Raw genomic sequence first — 23449 nt, forward strand, 5'->3', positions numbered from 1 at the left:
GCAGACATCTGTGTCAAAGCTGCCGTTGTAAATCCAAGCAAAATGGCATCCTCAATTCAACAGTGACACCGATTTGCCCATTGCTCACCTCTGCAGGCTCAATGTTCTCTCCATTTTTCATCCACCTGTAGGAGGGTTTCGGCTTCCCTGTGGCTTTACATTCCCACGCCAAGGAGTCATCAATGAGCTTCTGGACATCTTGAGGTTTCTCAATGAGATGTGGCGGAGCTGCAAATTGTACAAAAAGAGTGAACTGGTGGTCACTGTAGGCTGAAGATTTTTAAGTACAGTGCAGCTTTTCTCTTATATATATATATATATAAATGCAATCCTCTTCTTGTCATATCATTTACATTTCGTGGCACAAACATCCCCTATATCTATCTATCTATCTATATATATATATATATATCTATATATATATATATATATAGATAGATATATATAGATATAGATAGATGGACAGATGGACAGATAGATAGATATAGGGTATGTTTGTGCCACGAAATGTAAATGATATGACAAGAAGAGGATTGCATTTTCCTGTCTCTCGCAAGTAACTCGAGGCTTGTTAACGATTAAGGAAGAAGTGCATTCGTGGGAAGATAAAGCAAGTGCAACAAAGCTCTCTGTACATACCAGATGGTGTGTAGGTCAAGCTCCTATCACACGGGGCCAGTGGCAAGAAAAGAGTAATGGCAGACTGCACTTTTCCATTTCACAAACCTCACCTAATGTCACTTTCAAGGGCTGACTTTTTGGAGGTTTTTTTTTTTTTTCCATGGCAGTAAAAATCCTGCTTTAATTGGCTTCTACTTTCCGGTATTTGTCATTAAAAGAGCAGAGAGAAAGTCAATGACTTATATTCACTCTATACACACACACACCAAATTTCTTCAGCGCACAGTGGATCTGTGATCAAGCATGCTTGCATTGGGGCAATTAGTAATAAAGAAAAAAAGGCAGCTGCTTGGCCACAACACTACGTGTCATTTTTATAAGGAAGAGAATCTCTAGTTTCTCATCCAGCAGTAAGGAAGCCAACACATTCTTGAAGACTTGGTGCAATGTATGCGTCATCAATTCATGAAACAGACTTTAATATATTTCAGAAAATTCGGTTTTAATAGCCAAGGAACACAATGTGGATCCTCTCAATTGTTCTTGGAGAGGAGAAATGTGACAGGGTCATTCCATATGACTTCACCATTAACAGTCGTTAAGAAACACATCAGACCTTGCTTCTAAATTCTTCCCCCAGTTGCTTCGCTGCCTCACCCACAAACCACATTCAGGGAGTCAGACTTTGACCCTCGGACCATGCAAAGGTATCAACTCAAAGTCACAGATTCTTAATGAAAGTCGACAGCCCACTTCGCCTGCACCTGACCAAGCGTACGCTCAATCGAGCTGACCATCAAGTGAAGAGAAAGCAATCAATGGGAAATTTGGGCGGAATCGACAATGCAAAGACCGAGCAAAGGGAACGCGACAAGTGGAGAAACGGCTACATTTTTAATTTCCTTTATCATGTTCGGTGGTCATTGTCGCTCTGTGACGATCCTCCATCCATCAATGAAAGTTTCTCATTTCTCCATTGAACTCAACCAAAAATAACATCTCCTCGATCAAGATCTTGGGTCTTTTCAATATTTTTTAAATTGAAGGCGTTTTTCCCAGTCTCCGTTGCCAAGGACTTTCTCACTCGGGGCTCAGTCCGGCTCTTAATGTCTGAGGAGTGCAGTTCTAGACTGATTTCACATCAAAGTGCTGTGAGAAAACTTTGGTTGCCAGTTGGGGCGAAATATTTTCATTATTGACCGGAACCGGGGGGAAAATACGCTAGCCCATTTTGGCTGCCTCTTCTCTGTCCAAAATGTGTCGTTTTTGTTTGTTAATGGTTTACTTTCATCAGGGTAAATAGCCTGACTGTGGCCAAAGGTGGAACCTGGGCAGGCTTTCACTTGTCTCTGATCCACTTTGCCACATTTGTCTGTCATGGCTTGTCTCCAGCATTGGCCCCTTTCCGCATATTGGCTTTGGTTGTGGTGCCACCGTGTACATCTGTGCGCCTCCTCTGGCTCACCTATCAAACGTTTTCTGCTATATATATATACGTATATAAAACAAACGTGTGTGTGTGTGTTTGTTGTGTGTATCTGTTGACAAATGGTGCCCACTGTTTTTATGTGACAACGTGAATGATTGTGAATGTTTTAATCATGACCCACCATACAGCACGACTTTCATTTATTTCCCTCTCCGAGGCCGACTCTCCCACTTTTGCAGCTCGCTCGGATGAACAAGTTATACCTTATCGATTCCCCCATTGGCTTACACTGCTGACAAATGTCTCAAAAGCTTAATTCAAAGCGGGCTCAAAATAAGATTACTGATTTTTATCACCTGGCTGCAGACAGTATGAGCGGGAGAGAAACAGGGGGAGACAAAACACATCAAAATGAAAAAGGACCTGCAGCTCATTATGAGCAGCCACTGTGGAACACGGCGCGCTCCTGGGTTGTTAAAGGGGAAAAGACCGAGAGCTCCCCGAAAATGTTGTAAACAACGGCAAATTGCTTAATAGCCCAAATAAGTTCTTTCTGACAGCTGACACAGTTTGACTTGGGGGGAGAAAATAAAGAAAGATAGCGAGAAAAGCCATGGTTGGTTTAAATTGTGCACACTGTACCTGGGAAACTTGAACTTTGTAAAATAACATTCAGGTGAGACTGTTAGAACAATTAAATAATTGTATGTGATGTCATAGCCAGTTGATTTTTTTCTATAAGAAAGTATATAACTTATTAACAAAGCTTCTCTCCAACCTGCTTCTCTATGTATACAAGAACCGGTACACCTCCGGGACTGACTGAAGTGTGTGCGTGTGTGTGTGTGTGTGTGTGCTGTCGCTTAAAACCCGGGAATATATTTGTAGCATGTATGAAAGCTTCGGCTGGCTTGACGAAACCATCCTCCCACGGATTGTCCCAACCACAGCAAAATTCTGGCTCGCTGAATTCCAACAAAGCCAACTCAATGAAGAAAGGCGGCCACGGGACGCCAGAGCTGTACTCAAGTCCACCTTTATGGAGTCCAAGTTAAGTTCGAGTCATTAAGGTCCGAGTCCAAGTCCAAATCTAGATGACATCAAGCGTAAAGATGAAGAAAAATGCTATTTTCACGACCACCAATTCATGATGCTCGTCACGCCGCTTGGATGGCATTCAACTCTCAACTTTATCAAGCATCTGTCCAGATAAACAGCAAAACAAATTTCCAAAACAATGTTGCCTAATTAATCGTGGTCGAGAGACGAGGAGGACATCGGGCACCGGGGAGCAGCAAACGCTGCTGAGCAGAGCGAGGCGGCTACAAAACAGCGCAAAGCTCAAAGCTTGAATGAACGCGACCGCGTCACTGATGTCCATGATTCACACTTGAACAGGTTAAACAATCAAATGCCTTTTGATCATCTGTAAAACCAGGAGGAATTATTTTCAGGAAACGTCCAGTCCATAATTTTTCTTTTTTTTTTTTTTTTTTTACGAGTCTGATTCCAATGAGTCAGAGTCAAAAATCATGTCGAGTTTGTACTCGAGTACTACAGCCCCACTTTCGACGACCGCATATCCGGAACTAGAAAGACGTGTTTCATATCAAATTAACGAGAATAGAGATCCTACCAAAGCAAAGCTGATTTACATATTGAATATTTTTGAATATTCATTAGAAAACCGGGTAACTTAACCATGAAAATTGCTTGGAAAAAGTCCAAACTCAAATGATCTTGTCAATGAGATAAAATGATATAAAAAAATAAAATACAAATAAAAAATCTATGAAAAAAAAAACATTTACAGTAGATGTCTCAATGACAGAAAATGTCCACTTTAACCGGCACCATCGCTCCAGCATCTGAGGCTATTTCAAACTCAAAACTTCAACATTCCACGACTGGACTACCCGCAGCACTGACCCCGTTCCCGTCATTCCAGATGCTTTGGGGAAGATTATGTCCCTGACATATGTGCCGCTGGTCTATGTACAGTGCATTTAATAGCTTCTATCGCCAGTCAAGTTGGAATAATGTCAATCACGATGCCGTCTGGTGGAAGCCAATACAAAGATCCGCTCGGCATCAAGGTCGTCGGCAAGGGCTCAGCTTCATCCACATAACTCCTTTTAATCTGGATCAAAATATTAGAGGCATCATGACTGGCAGTCTTTAATCATTTTGATGCGCCGTTAAAACGCACCTCTCTTCTCATGTAAGCCACGCGAGACAAATACAGCGTCCGCTGGTGATGCCGCTCGCTCGACGCGCATCCGACAGATGAGAGACGTGCAAGCGTGCGTCACGGGATCACCGCAGAACTTACCGTAAAAAGAAAGCTTTCCTTTCACCGTGTTCATTCCCCGGGAATTCTCTGCGACGCACTCGTATGTGCCGGCATCCTCCTGTTGGAAGTATGGGATTTCCAGAACAGCGCTTGCTTTCCTGATGTCCACTTTCCTGGGGAAAGGAACGCCATCCACTTTTCTCCAGTTTATTGAAGGAACTGGACTGGGGAGAAGAGACACATGAGTTGACCAATGTCCATAAAAAAGCCAAGCTTGAGCACTCGTTCGTTAATATCGTCATTCATAATTCACCTAATTCGCAAAGTATTGCACGGTTCCCGAGAAAATTTATTGCAGTCGGTAGAGTGAATGAAACGTAAGTATTATGACACATTGAAATCCAGAGACGGAATACGTTCGGTATGTCTGCTTTTTTTGTTTCTTATTCCTCGTCCGTTGTTATACTGGTTTTAAATTGTTTGTTTTCTCTGTCGGTTGAGTAAATTGTAGCACTAATTAATGCTACAAAACCATTCAAACAATATTCTCAAATTAATTAGCCAGGCATTTCCTTTAAGTGATGCTGAATATGACTTGACGATTACCGTTAACTCTACTTTGCAAATTAAAAATGATCTCAAAGTCTCTCGGTATTACGATATTTTATGGTACACGCTTTAATACTTTCTTTAGTTTTTAGTTGGGTTAAATAAAGCAGTGCTTAGAAGCATTATCCAAAATTTTGTTGAAATATTAGGAAGGAAATTTAGGCTTTTCTGCCGCATTTTGGGGATCAAAGTTAACATTAAATTCATACAAAAGCTTTCAGGGCTTATATGGTTCCGTGCTGATTTTAAAACTGCAGGAATTACCTCTGACCCCAGCGGGTTAAACTCCGACGTTTTAACTTTAATCATATTATCTCGTGCCATCCATTATGTTTATATTTAAAAGCACTTCAACTCAAAGTGAAACTCGCAAGCACGACGTTCAACGGCACGACCTTGACTTGAAATGGCCGACGACGGCGGTAAACAAGCAACATACAAACAACTTTCTGGTAATAGTTTTCCTTTTATGTTTAAGGGGGAGAATGTTGCGCCTGATGCAAGTGTTGTCTTACTTTCCCAGCGCAAAGCATTCCAACTTCACAGTGGATCCTTTGGCCACGTGAACCACCTCAGGAAACTGAACTTCAATCTTTGGCTCATATTCACCCATGACACCTGCGGAGGGAATTGCAAATAATATTTGTGTCGGTTAGACCTTTTCTGAATTTGTAATTTTTTTATGTATATTGCACATTTCATACCTGGAAATAATCCAAATAAAATACAGTACACAAGAACATAATCTCCACTGACAAGTTGTGAGCGCTCTTCGGTGGCTTATAAAAAGTCTTTCATATGCCGCCTGTTTTCCAAAAAAATGAAATGTTCTTCAGTCTCCAACTGTGATCAGAGCAACAAAAACCCGCTTTGCTCACAGCACTCACACAAAAAGCTCTTCCATTGAAAGTCATGAGCAAAACTAGACCAAAATATAAAAAAAAAAAAAAACTCCTCAACATAACTTTGACAATTTCAACTTTTGCATTCAGATGAGGTTCATCTGTTCTACTTGTAACCGTGATGAACCACAGAATGTTCCGATTAAACCCCACGGGGAACTGTCAATGTGTCTACAAAGCATCGCGTTTACACTCTTACACTCTGTGAAGCGGCTCTGCTGAATTAAAAATATTCCTGTTGTGCAGGTGAATATTTTCTGAACAAAGAGAGCATTGACACGGTCAACCTTCAAGTGAGACATATTCATCAATCAGGGTTGAGGTGGATTTTATTATTGAAGTCATTTCTTGAAATAAAATTGTACACCCTGGACTGGTCGCCAACCAACTGCAGAGCACACAAAGACAAACAACCACTCAAGCTCACGATCACGCTTAGGGACAATTTAGAGTGCCCAATCAACCAATCATGTCTTTGGAATGCGGGAGGAAATCGGAGTACCCGGAGAAAACCCACGCAGGCAAACGCCACACAGGAAGGCCAGAGCCGGAATCAAACCCTGCACTTCTATAATGTGAGGCCACTGTGCTTGCTAACCAGTCATCCACTGTTCTGTGACTCACACCACCCACTAGAGCACACAAACCGGGCCTTATCAGAACCCTACAACACAAAGCTGATAATGTGCCTACCAGCCCACAGGCCAAAGAGAAAAAGCAGTGGCTTGTGTTCCTCAAAACTTGAGATTACCCCAGCCGGTCCTTTGTGAGAAGCAGATCGACCTCAAGACGGAACAAGAGCAAACTGGATGAGAACGAAATGATTGACAGAAGCAACAATCTCGTCATTCCATATGTATCAGGTCCCTCGAAGAAACTCGGAAGGATTTTCAACCAACACAACATTCCAATTTGTTTCAAACACTCGGAGACATCCACGGGCACACCCCCAAAGACCGGACACCCCATACTCAGAAAAAGCAATCTGGTGTAAGCAGTCAGGTGCAATGAGGAATGCACAGATACATAAATTGTGGCAAAGCAAACAAGCATTGAGCAGGCGTATGGCACGACACAGATGGGCTAGCGCTTCAGGTCAAGGCTCGACTGTCTACCCGCATCTCAAAGCGATTGAGCACTCTTTTGAGGACAAAAGTGTACATATTCTTGACAGAGAGGAGCGATGCTTTGAAAGAGGAGTGAGGGAGGCCATCTCCATGAAGGTCGAACGGCCATCTCTAAACAGAGGAGGTGGCTTATGGCACCATCCCCCCACACACACAAGCCGTCCTTTTGCCCATCCCTAAGGGACTCAAGGATTTTTCATTTTACCGCCAACAAACAACAACACAGACTGTAGCGGCATATCGACTACATTTGTATAACTGAATGCAATATGAATAAAGAGTGTCCACCCAATGACTTGTTGACAAAGACGTCTCTGCAAGGTATCTGTATATCACGTTCCTCCCGTTGGGTAAAGCTTACTATAATTGCTCAATATTTGTGGTCTGCTCTTGGGTCCAAGATTCAAAAGTTTCTGCCTCATTAGTCCAACCAAATATGGTAATTTAAGATCCTTCAATCCAGGCGAGTAACAATGGACCCCCTAATCCTGTAATTCCAAGCCGTGGTGCACAAATAGCCATCGAAATGGAGGAAAGAAGCCAATTTCGCGTTGTTGATTTGGTGAGGCACGTGCTATCAGAATGGCTCCCCGAGTGACGATGAAAGCTAATTCTGATTCCTATCGCAGATGTCTCCGAGTGGAATGTAACCACAGCACAATTATCCGAGTTCCAAGGAGACAGGTGGATGTGTGCCGGTAATTGTCTCATGGCATAACCTTTAGCAGGTAAATGAACTCAAGTCCCTGTAACATCACACTGGTGTGTGTTTTGTGGCCTGCAGCAAAGCATCAGACAAATAAAGATGAAATGAAAACGCAGCACAACAGGCATGAGGAGAGAAAATAGAACTGGAAGAGAAATGTGTTCTTAATTTAATTGACTTATTTGTGATAAAAGAAGTCGATATTAGTTTGTCAGCCTTTCTGTATGAATATCAGATTGTATCTGTTCATAATCACAGATATGACCTCGTTTGTCAAAATGGTGCCAACGATCGAGAAGTAGATATACACCACTTTGAAAGTATTCCGTGACGACAAATCATTTAATTTGCTGAAGAGTCCAAAAATATTTGGGCTGACATGAAAAGATAACAATCAACATCTTTCTCCAGGAGTTTAAACAAAAACGGATGCAAAACATAGAAGACGGACGCTTTTGTTTGAAAGAACCCATTTTTCATGCGACAAAGAACCGGAGCCGATGTGTTTTGTTGTCGGCGCAATGTTTCCTTTCACATTGATTAGTCAAACAAACCACGCCAAATGCCTATGCTCTCTTTCAGTTTATGAGTTTTGTCTGTGAAGACTACCTACTTGAAAAAAAACTAAAACAAGACAACGAAACGCTGGTGTGTTTAATCACCGACGAATGGGTTGACCGAGCGAAACAACAGCCGTTGACTACCTATGGAGAGCTGTAAAGAAAGGCACCCAAATAACACGTAGTGACATTAGCGACAACCCCTGGAGGGAAGACATAAAGGTCATTTACAAGGTTTGGAATTCACCTCGTCGAACAGAGATGGCCTTGAAAAATTCAGGAACAGAGTTTTATCGACTGACGAGAGAGATAGTGAACTTTAGCAACGAGATGGAAAAGATAAAGCTTTGTGAAAAAGAACGCCATCCAGAGCCGAAACATAAACAAGCTCATCGGTGAAACTGTGTCATGGTGCTCATTTCATGGCTTGGACTTTCATGGCTTCTGCGCGGACGGGCTCTCTCCCTGACCAAGAACTTGATGGAAAGCGGCAAAATCGACTGAAGTCGCCAGAAACAACGAAACACTCAAATGTGGATTACTGTTCTTACAAATTTGGTGCCAAATCTCTAAGAACTGAAACCACAAACAATGAGCGAGTGTAATGTGTTAATGCGTTTGCGACATGAGTGTGTTGAGCAAGCGCATCTTACCGTCATTACGAAGCACGAGTGGGGTGAGCGGGCCCTGGACTCGAGTCTTGGTGACAGGGTGGGTAATGACACAAGTGTAGTTGCCCACATCAGAGGGTTCTACTTTAGCGATGTAGAGATTCCCAGTCTCCTGTGAGATGAAGCGGCGAGTGTCCTGCTTCACAAATGTTGGGTACTCGTTGAAAATCCAGGAGAATTCCAGATCTGGAAATATAAAGAACGGTTTTGGGATGATTATTTTGCGATAAGATAATACACAGCAGAACTAATGACGCAACATGAAATATGGATCATAAATTGTTTATTCAGTTCAAAATAAAACATTCCTTTTCATTATAATATCGACAGCTCCTTATATTCAAATGAAGCATATATGAATTTGAGAGTGGGGTGACTATAGGGTCAAGTTTAGGTCCCATTGTTTTTAATCTTAAATGAACATATTGTGAGCAAAATTCAGCGTGAGAATATTAAACGGGCTGTTGGTGTTGAAACGCAAGAGATATATAGACTATATAACCAGACTCCGCCCATTTCTGTCACAAGCTAATAAGGAGATGCTGGTGTATGCTTGTACGTCCTGTAGTTTAGATTACAAAGGCCAGAGAGTGGGCGTGGCTTTTAAGATCATTGCATTGACTTTCACGATCGGTTTGAAGGTTCGTTTGCGAGTTTTTAAATGTCTTCACGGTGTTGGGGCATCATATCTAATTGATACGCTTTTATCATATCAACCCTCATAAGCCTGCAAGTCTTTTAATTATTCACAAAACTAGAAGAAAAACACGAGGAGAAGAAGCATTCAGCCATTCCGACCCACGTCTTTGAAACAACCCGTCAGATGGCATCAGGAAAGCGAACGCAGACTGTTGGTGCTTTTAAAAGGAGGCGCAAGACTCACCTTTTTTTGTTTTGGCTGTTCACCGATTGCTTGCGCTATTTTATCTACTCACTTTTTTATGACCTTTACAGGCGAACTTAATTTGAACTTTTAAATGCACATTTGCAGCTACACTTTGACTTCACAACACAACTGGTCCAACAATGAACTGCAAAGCAAAATTCACCAAAAAAAGTCAGCTATCCTTAACTTTGTACAGTATCCAGTGCAACCTTGGCTTTCACATGCCTCAGTTTTTGTATAATTCAGCGTTCGATTAGTTGAGCGTTTATTGCTGCGGTTCCATTCATTCCATTTTTTTTCCTAGTCGTCATCGTGAAACTTAAGTTTTGTTTTTCTCCATTGTCTCTCCGTCTCGCAGCATTTTTCCATTAACTGTTTGACGACTACGTAATTTCTCCAGGGAACTTTTTCATTTTCTTCCATGATTACTTTTGAAGCATGACTACAAAATACAAATGTTTTTTAATTGTGGCTTTAATATTATTCCCATGGACAACTTTGCCACTTGGGGATAGCAAATGAGGGCACCTTTGAGACAAACGCTAATGCCTCATGTTTTTTACTTTCTCTGTGTTTGCCATGAACCTGTGATGCCAGTTTTTTTTTGTTTTTTTTTAAATCTTTGTAGCATACTCCCAGCCTAAAATAATTCAGTCAAACTGGATCTGTGTCCCTTGTCTTCTACCTTCCTCTACCTCCATCTTAGTGTTTTTTTATTTTTAGACCATTTGTTTTCTAACCAATACATTTTTCATGGATAAACACGGTTGCTATTTGTTCCAATGTACTATATTTGTAACTGTTACGAGGATATATTCTCCAAAACTTTGCGAAATGCAGATGCCACCTGCTCTTCACGAAGAACTGTCTCCCTGGCAACTACACCTCTTTGCTTCTCTAGCGCAGTGAAATGCCATATAATATGAAATGGATGCATCTCGGTGTCTGCGACGTTAATGAAGGCCCTGCACCATTTGGGTGTCTTGTCAGGCAGGCATTCAGGTGGCGTGACAATGACGAGCCAAGCACAGCAGGTAAAAATCTTTTTTTTCAGTCAACGAACAGACTAACTTACAATCTGAGGATACTTTTTATTTATTTATTTTTTATCGGAGATTGTTCAGAAAAAAAAAGTGTCTTTTTGAAAAAGCGCTCTCAGATCTTCTTTCGGTTTTTCTTTTGCTTTATATGTACAAAATAAAGCCTTGTCAGATCCTGAATATTTAATTAATTTTACATTACTTGTAGGACTTCCCAAGCAGCATATTCATTTCTGACACAAAAAAGAAGCCTCATGAACTGGTGGTTGCATAAGTGATCGTGAGGGCCAGACGACAGCTGACAAGACAACAAAGGTTATCTTTTTCCGAAGCAATTGTGTGCTTTGCAGAGCTTATGCTCACCAACGTGAAAGGCAAGGCAAGGCAGCTTTAATTCTACCGCACATTTCACACACAAAGTAACTCAATTAAAAGCACAACATTTTAAAACAGTCAAAAAATAAAACGTTAAAGGTACAATGTGTAGAATTCCATGCCATGCAGGTCTGAACATGAGCAGTAAGCTTGATGAAATAGCACATTTCCATACACCTGCGTTCAAAAATAAAGTACACACTTGACCTAAAATAAATGTTTAGGAAATTAGAAACTCACAAAAACGAAAGTCTCGAAAATTTGGAGTTCGTTTACCACGTCATGAGCTATTCTTACGCAAATATCTTCTCTCTTTTTCTTTGGAGGTGAAATACATCAAAGATCCTCTATTGAACAGATGCGCTAACATCAACAAATTTGAAAACGATCCACAAAGAAGAGAGTTCTCACTCTCACACTTTTATTGGCAGTTTTAACAGCTTGCACTGAGCAATCGAGAATAATAAACGTATTTATAAGGGAATATGAACCCATTCAAAATCTTTGACCACCACAAACTTATGAAACATTAATGTCTCTTCAAGACATGACAAATAATGCCAAACATACATAATCTATTATATACATGCATATTTGATCCAGAAAGTCATGGGGAGTGATTGTTATCTTAAAGTGTTCTTTAACATTCAGCATCCTTCATTCATGCATTCATAGCGAAGCAGTGATCATCCCTCCCTAATTAGACTTTCATGTTGTTTACCCCAAATCATGAAAAGTGAATGATGGCATGCGATCTGCCTCCACACACTTCTGCCAGCTATGTTCTATTCACCCCGCAGAGCTTAACAGCACCTTCCTACTTTTTAGTGGGACAGCAATTACACAGGCAGTCAGGTAGGTGCTCTTTTCCTTTGTCAACTCCCATATGATTGGCCATTTATCACAGCATGATGCAATACCTCAGGCAGCAAAAGGGGTACAAGCATCGTGCAGGAGGATATGTAAACAGCTGATCCTCATCATTTGGGCCTAGGGATTACGATTTGGCTGCAGTGCATGTGCATGAGCAGAAGACCAGAGAGTGATGATGAAGCAGATGTCCATTGGGATGAAAGAAACTTGAAGGCAGGATAATGTTGTGCGGGGATGTTTTTCTCTCCGGTGTGTTTTTGTTCTACATGTTGCACCTGCCCTTGCTCCCAAATGAATACATGACACAACATGCACGTCAGTATATCACAAGGAGAAAAACAAGATCTCTCAAAGATAAACTCAATTGCGGGCATTTATTATTATTATTTTTTTTTTTTTAATCAGAAACGCAGGAACTTTTGATTAAAATAAACAAGCGGACTGTTTTTCTAAACTGTATATACTTAAATGGCATCCACTCTGGGAAATGGAACTGCGATCACAAGTAATAACGGAAGCATAGTGAGCCGTTTTAATACGAAGTAGAAACAGCAATTATGAAGTACCGAAGGCTACTTATTCAGAGAGGTCAAAAAGGTTTCCTTGCCAGGTTTTGTGACCTAAACCACGAGGACAAGATGAATAATGTCAACGCTTTATCCACTGTTAATGTGATGTACAACCTATAATATAATTATAATATATATGAAATTTCATTTAGGGTTAAAAATTAAAAATAAACAATTTTGACAATGTGGTTGCACAAGTGTGCACACCCCGTTATAACTAAAGAGGTGGCTGTGCTCAATTGTGGCTCGTTTTTCCTCGTCCAGGTCACGGTGGAAAATATTGTCGTTTAAGGCATATAGCGCATTTCACGTACATTATATGAAACATTACAAGCATTACAGGAAGAGAAACTAAATATTAAGACATAACAAAAAAAATCACAATAAGATAATTGAGGTTGCGTAGACATTTCATATCCACTGCATGTCCCATATTTTACAAAAACGTCATTGAAGCTCAGTGACGCCTCTCGGAATGATTACCGTGTGGTCGCCAAAGAGCTTTGATGGCTCCTTCAATCTTAAACTTAGCTCACTTTCCACAAGTGCCTCAAAAAAAACCCCCATCTGTCTCATGAAGACCAACTTCAAAAGAGAGGCCTTTCTGAATATTCAGAGCCTGAAGAAGATGGACAATCAAATCTTTGCTTCGCTCAGTGGACCTCCCACTGATCTAGTAAAACTTCAAAGACAACAAAGACTGGACCGGCATGTCACACTTTGTGTTTTTAGACACTCAGGTAGCAGCAAGTGTGGTCAAAATATTCACAAATCGCCGTAAATGAACGAGTGATTTCTGTCTTGAGTGCTTCTTCAGACGTCTCGATGTCTTATAGAATAGAGGTCAGAAGCATTATGTCCTCAACGTCGGTCCAAAACAAAATCCTTGTGAATAAAACATTTTCCATGTAATGAGAAGCAACTTCAAGAGGGAGGCCTTGAATAATCAGAGCCTGAGCAAGATGAAACTTAGTGGAACTCACAGATTACCGACAACATGACAACGTCAAGATGGGAGGCTCCTGGGACAGCCATCTTTTAATGTTCGAGTCTCATCCTAAACAGTGTTTCTGTCAGTAATTCATTAAAATCAGCCTCAAACATTTTGGCATGCGGCCTTTTTACGTTGCTGTCCGTTTCCCTTGTGCGCGAGCCGGAACACAAAGGCAAGAAAAACCTCAAACTCACATCGGAAGCTCATTCAGAACACGGCAGCCCGGGTTCTGACCTCAACAAAGGGATCAGAACCTATGTTCTGTTTTGCCAGTCCTCAAGGCTAACACTGGCTCCCAATTAGCTGTCGAACCGATTTGAAAATTCTGCCACCCGTCTATGAATCACCAACTGAGCCTTATCATCGGATGCGCCTTATAGTCCGAAAAACACTTTGAGTTACCTTACGCTGCGCTATTTAATTAAACCTGCCTTGCCTTGCTTAAGAGTCAAATTTTTGAGGCAGTTCTGATTGCCATCTGCCGTGTTCCGTCAAGAGATATACACCAGCGGCCCGGCCGACTTCACGCATGCGCAACGAATGACGATTATGCCGACTCGCAACGCCGACGTGCGTGCAAAAACATTAACAGGAGCACCGCTGTGATTCCTCGCTTAAGCATGATGGATTGGGCTACTTCGGTCGAATTTGTTCCCATTTCAACTAACGATGATATTGATTTCATGACCATGGGAAATATACGATGCAAAAAAATGTGACGATGCTCTGCGGCTTGAATCGAGAGACGAGTAGAGATAAGAGTGAGTTTACTGCTGGGGACTGACGGTCTCACGGCGGTGGCGGCTGGCACGGCTGTTAGCCTCGGCTTGGGGGGCCGTCTTAGAGGGGGGGGGCAAATGGAGGAGCTGGTGTGGCTCAGGGAGTGGTCTTGGACAGATGGTGACGGAAAGGACCGGCCGCTGGCAGGGTATCGTTAACCACGGCAATGTAGTCACGGGAGTAGTCGTCGTGTTTGAATTAACAACTGGAACTTTGATTGGAAGTGAATATAGGTGAGTCCTGCGTACACTGAACAAAGTTTTGATTGAATTTGTTCAATTTGAGTTCATCGAGTGGTTGCGTGAATTAAGGTCATTCGGATCCAGAACAGTTTCCTGATAAAAGTGATTTGATGTGCAACCGCTCGATGAAGTCAAATTGAGCTAATTCAGCACATCGTCAACACAGCTGATCTCGAATAGCTTTTATTTGGTTGTTCGCCGTGACCGATGTAAAGTAAATATGATGAATAGACTCACCATCATGTTACTAATACTTGTAAAAGCCTAATGAAACTAAAAAAAAAAAAAAAAAGCTTCCCTCAGCAGCATAAAATGACATGCTGCTCGTAATATCTTTACTGCTTTTGTGCGCTTCATGACATCGATCAAGTGAGTGAGCAAAGCCGTTTCTCACCTGAAAGGGAAACCTTCACATTGATAAGAAGGCCAAGACACTCCTCTTATTCTGCAGAAGTACTTAAAAGCTTCATTGTGTAACGGAGTACAACATTGTTATATCTGCTATGGGCACCCGCACTCCTCTGATCTGCTTTACAAGGCTGGACGGGTTTCACATGTACTGCGTTGAGAAAAAAAAAGCCACAGGTGGGAGCAAAAATATAGAGACAGCATTCACAAAGGAAGGAAAGTGATTTCAGTCTCGAGTGCACCTCAAAGGTCTCTGAGCATTATAAAAAAAAAAAAAGAGGTCAGAGGAATTACGTCCTCGACGTGAGTCAAAGTCAAGTCACATTTGCAGTCCATTAATGCCCTTGAAAGAGACGGAGCCAGGCGGACTCACGCTTTGCTGCCACTGATCCACCGTGACAGCCAGAGGGGACGTCAGACTGCGACTGTATGAACAAGGCACCACCACAACGACACCGGAAAAGGCTCCAGCCCCTCTGAGCCTTCGCTTTGTCCTCGCTACCTCGAATAGTGTCTGGTTCGCAGACCTGAGAGCTACGCTGGGGCGAAACCGTTAAATAGAATCTTAAAAAGAAATCTAAAATGTGCAAGAGAGCCCGAGTAGGAGTTGTGCTCCCTCTTACAAGTACCAGTCAATAGGCGAGTAACAGTATTATGGAGCAACTGGAAATACTCGATGGAGGATTGTCTGACTCCAAAAGATCTCAGTAGTCCATGAATTACTTTTTTTTCCAGGTACAGCACTTTGGAAGGTGAAGTACAGATCTCAACCAACGTCTTGCCTCGATGAAATATTTGCTCAACCTGTTCAGAGACATGATGAGACTTAAATATGAAGTATTTCTTCAAACCTAAAAAATGGGCAAGGAGATGACATCTGAAATTTTAGGACAGCAGCCGATTTGTCAAAGCTATTTTTTCCCCCACAATATTGTGTCCAGGTCTTCATTACAAATGAGAAATGGTTCATCATCGCGCTAGCCAATGAAATAAAGGTTCAATGAAATGAAAAGTTAGCGGGCATATGGGCCATTTAAAAATACTTGCATGTTTTTTTTTTAATATCTTTAAATACATTATCCTTCTGCGTGGACTCTTGTGGTAATTCGTAGGAGAATTGAATGATGCCAAGACAATTTCTCAGTTTTTAATATCGATAACAGACATAAAGGGAGATATTATTATTATTGCGTTTTTGATTGCTCGTATGCAAATTGTCTCTGGTGTGGCTGCCCGCCCATCAAGTGTGAAATTAAACAAACACGTAAATAAAGTCATGATTGTAAAATTGATTTACTACTTCTGTGCTACTTTTATCCACTTTATGAACAACTTTTCTTATGACTCAAAAGATATGCATCGGTTGTTCAACTCAGATATTCAAATGTATCCGATTTATCCGGCTCCCGGAGCTCCAGTATTTTTGGAAAGCGATTTTCTATCTTCGAATGTGTCAAGATGCTGGTGCTATTTTGCAACTGGCGCTACAGGTGCATTTCTTCTGGGATGAAACATCCACGGGCCATCGAGGATTTATTTAATTTAATTTATTTTTTTCATATATAAGCACAGACAGCGTGAGGAAATGACATGAGATTGAAGTGCAGCAAGTTGGACACAAACAAAAAATTAATTAAAAAAAAATGAAACAGGTGATACATTTCTTTTCTTTAGATTTTTTTTCACCCCCCCCTCAGTTTGCCTGTCACAGCCCACAAGTGTGCACATGCAGCCACTCCAAATGCAAGAAGAGCACCACTGTGTAGTGTAAACTTAAAATCGGCTTAAAAGGAGATTTAGGAGGGCTGTCACTCACACGTCTCCGCGGGGAAATGTGTGTGCAAACTCCTCCGTGACCTTTTCATACATGATTAGGAACTCTAATCAACAGAGTGTCACTCCCTGCAAATTCAGCAGATCCCATTTCATGGTGCTGTCATGTCGCTGGCTGCGAACTGTGCTGTATGATGTCAAAAGTCAACATGTTTTTGGAGCAAAACCTTCCAAAAGTGCGGAGGGGATGGAGTGACAGTGATGGGATATTTTTATATCCAGACAGGCGTGGGAATATGACTGAAAGGAAACTGGGACCGATTGTAAAAAATGTGTCATTTGGTTATCTGACTGAAAAATCCTGGCGAAAAAAAAAAAGGGAGATGTGAATGGAATAGAAGTGTGAATGAAACATAAGTACAAAAGGTCACTAATGAGGGGGGGGCAAGTTCTGTATGTCCTCATCTGTGCATTTACGGAGAACAAAAAGGACACATTTATTGCATTAACTTGATTAATTTGCAATCAAAAGCATTTCTAAATGTTTCTTTTTGTTGTTTTATAGAATGAAAGAACCTTCATAAATTTCCGCTGTTACAAAAGCAAACATAGTAGCATGAAAGTCAATATTCTGATTGATGTTTTCTTTTTTTTAACTTTTTGTACGGATACTCGTCAAACACAAAAATCTGCGGCTCTTGAAAAATCTGTCATAATGCTCTGAGACGGTCGACGGGGTGCGATTTGTGAAAACGCCTGACGCTGATTGAGTTAAATATGGGCAGCTAATCATGCTTTCATTTCTATAACAGCAAGCAGATGAACAAGCCCAAACAAGGACTTAGCTATTGGCCACATTTTCATACAACATTGCAAATAAAGCCGGACATGGAAATTCCCTTGAAATTGCTCCCACTCTGTCACCATCCCCGTTCATTTTCCACCTCTTTCTTCTGTCCGAACATGTCTTGCTGCATGGATGGGCACACGCACCATCCAGAGGCCGAGACAGCTGTCTGCCATGCATAATGTGTCCTCTGAGACCTCCCTCTGGCAGGTGGGAAGCCACGAGAGCCTTGGACTTCTTACTACTACGGGAAGGTCTGAAAACAGATGCTACTGAATAGGGATGTGCAGAGGGTTTCCCTGAATGTGCCACTCAGATGCATTAAAATGGAATGAGCTCTTGGAAAAATTGTGACGAACGCTTATATATATATATATATATAAAAAGAGATAAAGAAAGAGAGAGAGAGAGAGTATTAAAGTGCATGTGTGTGTGTGTGTGCGTGCGTGCGTGGTCATGAATGTATGCAAGAAATCTGCTCTGATCACGAAGCAAGTGACAGCACAGACTGTCTGACAAGTCCAAAGTCACAAGAAATCTCTGTAATTGCTCCCCCCAAAAAAATGTCACATTGAATCCTTTTAATGCTATCACCCAAATTTGGATGTGGAGCCAAGACATTTCCATGTCATTTAGCTCAACATTGTGAGAGAAGAAAGGGTTTGCTTCACAAAAGTAACAACCCCCCCCCCCACAACCCCCCCCCCCCCCAAAAAAAAACATCAGCTATTATTAATGACGCTTTAACTATTAATCGTGTCAACATGCCAAGTGTGCACTTGTTTTTTTTGTTTTCTTTACCTCCCGAATGTGGTGGTGGGCCGCATAACAGAACTACTCCTTGACCTTCTCGGACGGAAACAGAACTTCTTCTGTGGGTTTTGAAGTTTTCCAGGTCTGAAAAAGAAAAAAAGAAAAAAAAATCAATCCAACACGACTCTCTCAAGGTATCAGAAAAGTTCCTTTATGTTTGCAGTCGACCCGAAACATTTTGGTTTGATGGATTGGATAGAAGACAAGAGATGTTCAACTTGTATTTCCAGGTCAATGTTGAAAATTATTATTTGCGAGGAATTCCATTTCTTTTTTAGTATTTGAAGACAATGGTGAATTTGACTAAATATCTCTTTGCAAATCCTTTCATGCAATCACTGCAATACCAATTTTTTATTTATTTACTTATTTTTTTATGTGATGCTTTTCCAGGCTTTGACAACATTCTGTTCTCGTTGTTTGTTTTGTGGAGGCTTACTCCCTTCAGTCTCCACTTTAGCAGGTAAAAAGTAAGCTTTCGCTTCCTGTCCCCCGGTGAACTCTTTGGGTCCATACTTTTCTACGTGATTAAGGAGCTTCCCGATTGCTTAGTTTTCATCGATCGTAAGCGCTCTCGTTTTCATGTTGGTTAAACCACTAACGAGTAAAACGCGTCGTTGAAACGTTTTTTTGCAATCAATGTCATTGGACACACCTGGGCAACAAAACAAAACACACCTGACATTAGCATTTATCAATACTTTTGCTCAAATAAAAAAATAGGTACGGCCAAACGAAAGATTCTAACTTCTGTCATGTACGAACGAAAATATTTCAGCACACATAAAGGGATTGGTCTTGTTTCAATTCTTTTGATATTGGAGTGCATGAAGCATATTCTTTTGCTATTATATCGTGATTTTGAACAGAAAAAAAAATATTCAAGGGTGACTTTTTTGGGGGGTGTGGGGCCAATAAATTGAGATTAATCATGATTTTATATATATATATCTATATATATATATTTAAATATATATATATATATATATATTTATATATATATATATATATATATATAAATAGCTTATTGTCAGAATGAAAATCTGTTTTTCATCTTTCCATTTACAGTTCATCGGATATTTCGTCCCCTCACAGACGATGAAAAGTCAAGGCAAGCCTCAATCAAACAAAGCTTAAAGTGCTGCGTGTTGTTTTTTTTTCTTTTTTTTTTGTGTTCAAGACCAAACAACAGCATACTTTTGGAATATCTGCACCACTTACTTTCATCTGAAGGCCTGATAGAAGGTTAGATAAAAGCTCCCCTAAAATAAAGTGGACAAGAACAAGCGACATCTACTCAGAAAATACGAGTATTTTGGGTGTTTTTTTTTTTTTGGCAAACATCAAAGCTTTTGTGATTGGTGAAGTGTGTGGAAAAGAAACAAAAAAAAAACGGATTTTCTCTGTATTCATTCAGACAGACATAATCGCATTTATATGCTGCTTCGCACAGACGTACAAGTCCCCCGTTCCTTTCCATTAAATCAATTGCCTCCCAACAACCGCAAAAAGAGCAAAGGAAGCATTGTTGTGCAGAGGGTTGTCGTTAAAACATAAAATACAACATGGCCTGACTATTGCTTTCAGATAAAAGAGAACTCCGGGCTTTTCAGAGAGCGCTCTGTTTAAAATGATTATTTGCATTCAAATTCAAAGCATAGCCCCTGTCTGCATGTAGCGGATTTGCGATAAAGCATCCATTAATATGGACATAAAAGGGTCAGAATGAGTTTGTAAATTTGTAAAAACAAAAACAGAAACTTCTAAAACTAAAAAAAAACAAAAAAACAATTGTAATCAGTTTTCTTTCCAAAACGAAAGTGCCTAACAAAGATTAATGGCCTTGCAACAAGTTCAAGTGATGTCCCATCGCAACCAATTAGCATCAGTGACAGCAAACCGGATCTGACATTACGAATAACGTTCCAGATTGGCGAGATGATCACATTTTAGACATAGATGCATTGCAAGTGTTTGCATTGCACAACTCATCATCATCGCCTGCCGTGACGAGTAGCGACGCTTCAAAAAAATTAGACGGGTGAAAATCTAAAATTACTTTTTAAACGCAAACACTGAAGTGATCGTTAGAAAGAATCTGAGTTTAAAATATAATTTATAATTTATTAAAAAAAAAATAATAATAAAATATATATATATAGATAGAGAGAGAGAGAGTCTTACTCCCTCGCTATCGCTGCGATATGCCAATCAATCCGTATTAGTCTGTTGAAGCAAGTGTCTATGTCTGATAATAAATGAGGTGACAGGCGTTGACGAGGATGACAAGCCCTCCGCTTCATATTCCTCAAGCAAGAAGAAGTCAATAAGTGCCCTCCGTACTTTCCAATTATCAGACAAGCCGAAATGATGACATTAACAACAAGTGAACGATGGTCTGCTCAGATTAGATTCCGAGGTTTGGCCATTTGTAGACAAGGCCTGGAATATTTTTGCCCCAGCGACGACTCAACGGCGACAAAACGACACTGTTGTTGGTGATGGTTGCTTTCCACGACTGTGACCTTCGCCGCCTTCAGCCGGACGGTGCACATGTATGGGCCGGTGTCGACTGTCTTCTTTATTATTCGTGGGTTAGTTTAATTAACTGCGCATGACTGAAAGGAGAACATTCAAGCGGATAATATAAAGGGCAACTGCTACGACACGACCGTGTCATGCCGGGCATCCTTTAGAGAAATATAAGCGCTCTTTCATGGAGGTGATACAAGGCTCAAAATAACGAGGAGTTTTGATCATCAATAACTTCATTTGAGGAACAATTCTTCGCCGGTTAATGAAGCACTGTTTTTATTAAACAATAAAAATATGATAAGATAAGAGGGGAGTTGCCGCTATCAAACATTTTAGTATTTGATGAACTCATTGAAAATTGTAAGGAATAATCAAGCATTTGATTATTTTGGAATATGAGCAATTATGAATACAAAAAAAAAAAAGACATTTATAAGCAAACGACCAAGTTCTGATCCTCCCCCCGCACATCCTTTTTAGTAAATTGCAACTGACATGTTTTCAAACCTAACGCAATTAACTTCCTGTTACTCATTACATATATTGTACACGTCACCATGGAAACCACAAATTTGACAGTTGTCATAATTAACACTTGAACTCATTTGTCTAAAGAGATGAGTTCAAGTCGATTGCATTTTGCATCTTGACAGGATGTCTTGCTTTAACTTCTATCCAAACAAAGTCGATTTTCTCTCTCGGTAAACTCACACTGAAGACGGTTTTAGTTGAATTTATTCAATTTTATTGAGTCTTCATCTTCTTGCTGGTGACTAATTGTTCCAAAAGGCGTTCGTGGTGTTACGTCAAGAGGTATTTTCGCGTCACAATGCAGGAAAACGTTTCATTCAACTCATCGGAAAAATGAGATGCTTGAAATCAACTCAAAGCAGCAAAGTGATGAAATGATCGTCACCGGACGGTGTAAAATTATTCCGCTGTTGATTGTGCAAAAGAGTTCAACGCACGGTTGTGTAAAAGTTATTTTTCAGCAAATAAATAAAATGTTAGTCCACATGCACCACAATGCCTCCAAGGTTGTTGTTTGAAATTGGCCGTCTTCCAAATAGTTTGCCCTCTTCTTCTCGGTGTCACAAACTTTTGATGGATGATGCTACTCACAAGGGTTGTGGCTGTCCACCTCCCGAGGCTCGGATAACTGATGGGCGCTCCCACTCAATACTGGCTGCCCTTGATGAGGATGTCAATTGATTGGAGTCGCCGATTATGTAAAGTGCTACACCGATAACTCATACAAATGGAAAGTTTTATATTCATATCATGGAAAGTATATTCACGCATTGGCAGATGGGGGCAGTCAATTGAGGGCTCCATTACTTTTAAAAAGCTGTTTTGTTTTGTTTTTTTTGCTCCAACTAGATGTGATTGACTGTGTTAAAGGTATCAAGCCCACGAGTCGAAACACAGCATTCAGATTAATATTGCATTCGTGGAATATGAGTTAAACAGTAAAAGCCCTCCATTGTTAGCCATCTCACGGGCGGCCATTTTGTCACTTGTTGTCGGCTGAAAATGACATCAAAGTAGCTCAGGGTTCAGGTAACGATCAATCATGGCTCATAAAAAAGGTGAGCCGTGATTGGTCATGACCTGAGCTCTGAGCAACTTTGATGTCATTTTCAATCGACAGAAGTGACAAAATAGCCGCCCCCTGAAATGGCTAAAAGGTTTGAATTTTGCTGCTTGAATGCGATATTCATCAGAATGCCATTATTAGACGAGTGAAGGCGGATAGGACATTTTAACATTTGCAAATATTTGTTTGGGGCCGACTTCCCCTTTTAGGTTTAACTCAGGGGTGCCCAAGTCCGGTCTTCTTCGAGAGACTGTGTCCAATTCCTGTTTTAATGTCACCCTCTTCCAACACTCCAGATTGGCTAAACTCCAGGAAACACAAAACGACGAATGCTTGACACGATTCTTGTCTTGTGAGGACATCGATATGGGAGGTTAACTTTGATTACCGTTTTATTGGCGCGACTTTTTGTTCCATTTGGTGCTCAGAACTCACAAGTAACAATCGAGACTCACATGCAAATGTCAAACTGGCCTCCCGGCTGACGATGGTCCCGAAAGCATTGGAGGCGAGGCACTGATATGTTCCAGCATCTTGGTCTTTGTTCAGATGGCTGATTCGGAGGTTGCCTCCGGATAACGTGTAGTGAGATCCAGATTTGGATCTGATTTCCGTGCCATTCAATTTCCATCTAAAAACAGAACATCCAAAAAAACAAAAACATTTTCATCAACATCAAGTGGATTCGTCCAATTCACTTGATGTTCGCGTGTGCGTGTGTGTGAACAACAACAATGCATCCCAAACGACGAGGTAAAAACTGCCCATGTGACTGAAACGAGGGCACCGAGTGGCCATC

The 23449-nt window shown here is 40.9% G+C and overlaps 1 protein-coding gene across 2 annotated transcripts in view; it reads right to left on the reverse strand.

The window, feature by feature from the left end:
* The window catches only part of LOC148326730 (contactin-4-like), a 67611-nt gene that overhangs the window by 35169 nt on the left and 8993 nt on the right, over positions 1-23449 (reverse strand). For both annotated transcript variants that reach the window (XM_088309066.1, XM_088309065.1), the window contains exons 3-8: positions 23106-23281; positions 18507-18602; positions 8901-9104; positions 5468-5570; positions 4383-4567; positions 89-228 (exon numbers count right to left, since the gene is read on the reverse strand). In XM_088309066.1, coding sequence (XP_088165192.1) covers positions 89-228; positions 4383-4567; positions 5468-5570; positions 8901-9104; positions 18507-18602; positions 23106-23281 — 904 coding nt within the window. The remainder of the gene's footprint in view (positions 1-88; positions 229-4382; positions 4568-5467; positions 5571-8900; positions 9105-18506; positions 18603-23105; positions 23282-23449) is intronic.

This window comes from Idiotropiscis lumnitzeri, chromosome 11, assembly GCF_059441095.1.
Source record: "Idiotropiscis lumnitzeri isolate Australia: NSW breed Sydney's pygmy pipehorse chromosome 11, RoL_Ilum_1.0, whole genome shotgun sequence".
Taxonomy (NCBI): domain Eukaryota; kingdom Metazoa; phylum Chordata; class Actinopteri; order Syngnathiformes; family Syngnathidae; genus Idiotropiscis; species Idiotropiscis lumnitzeri.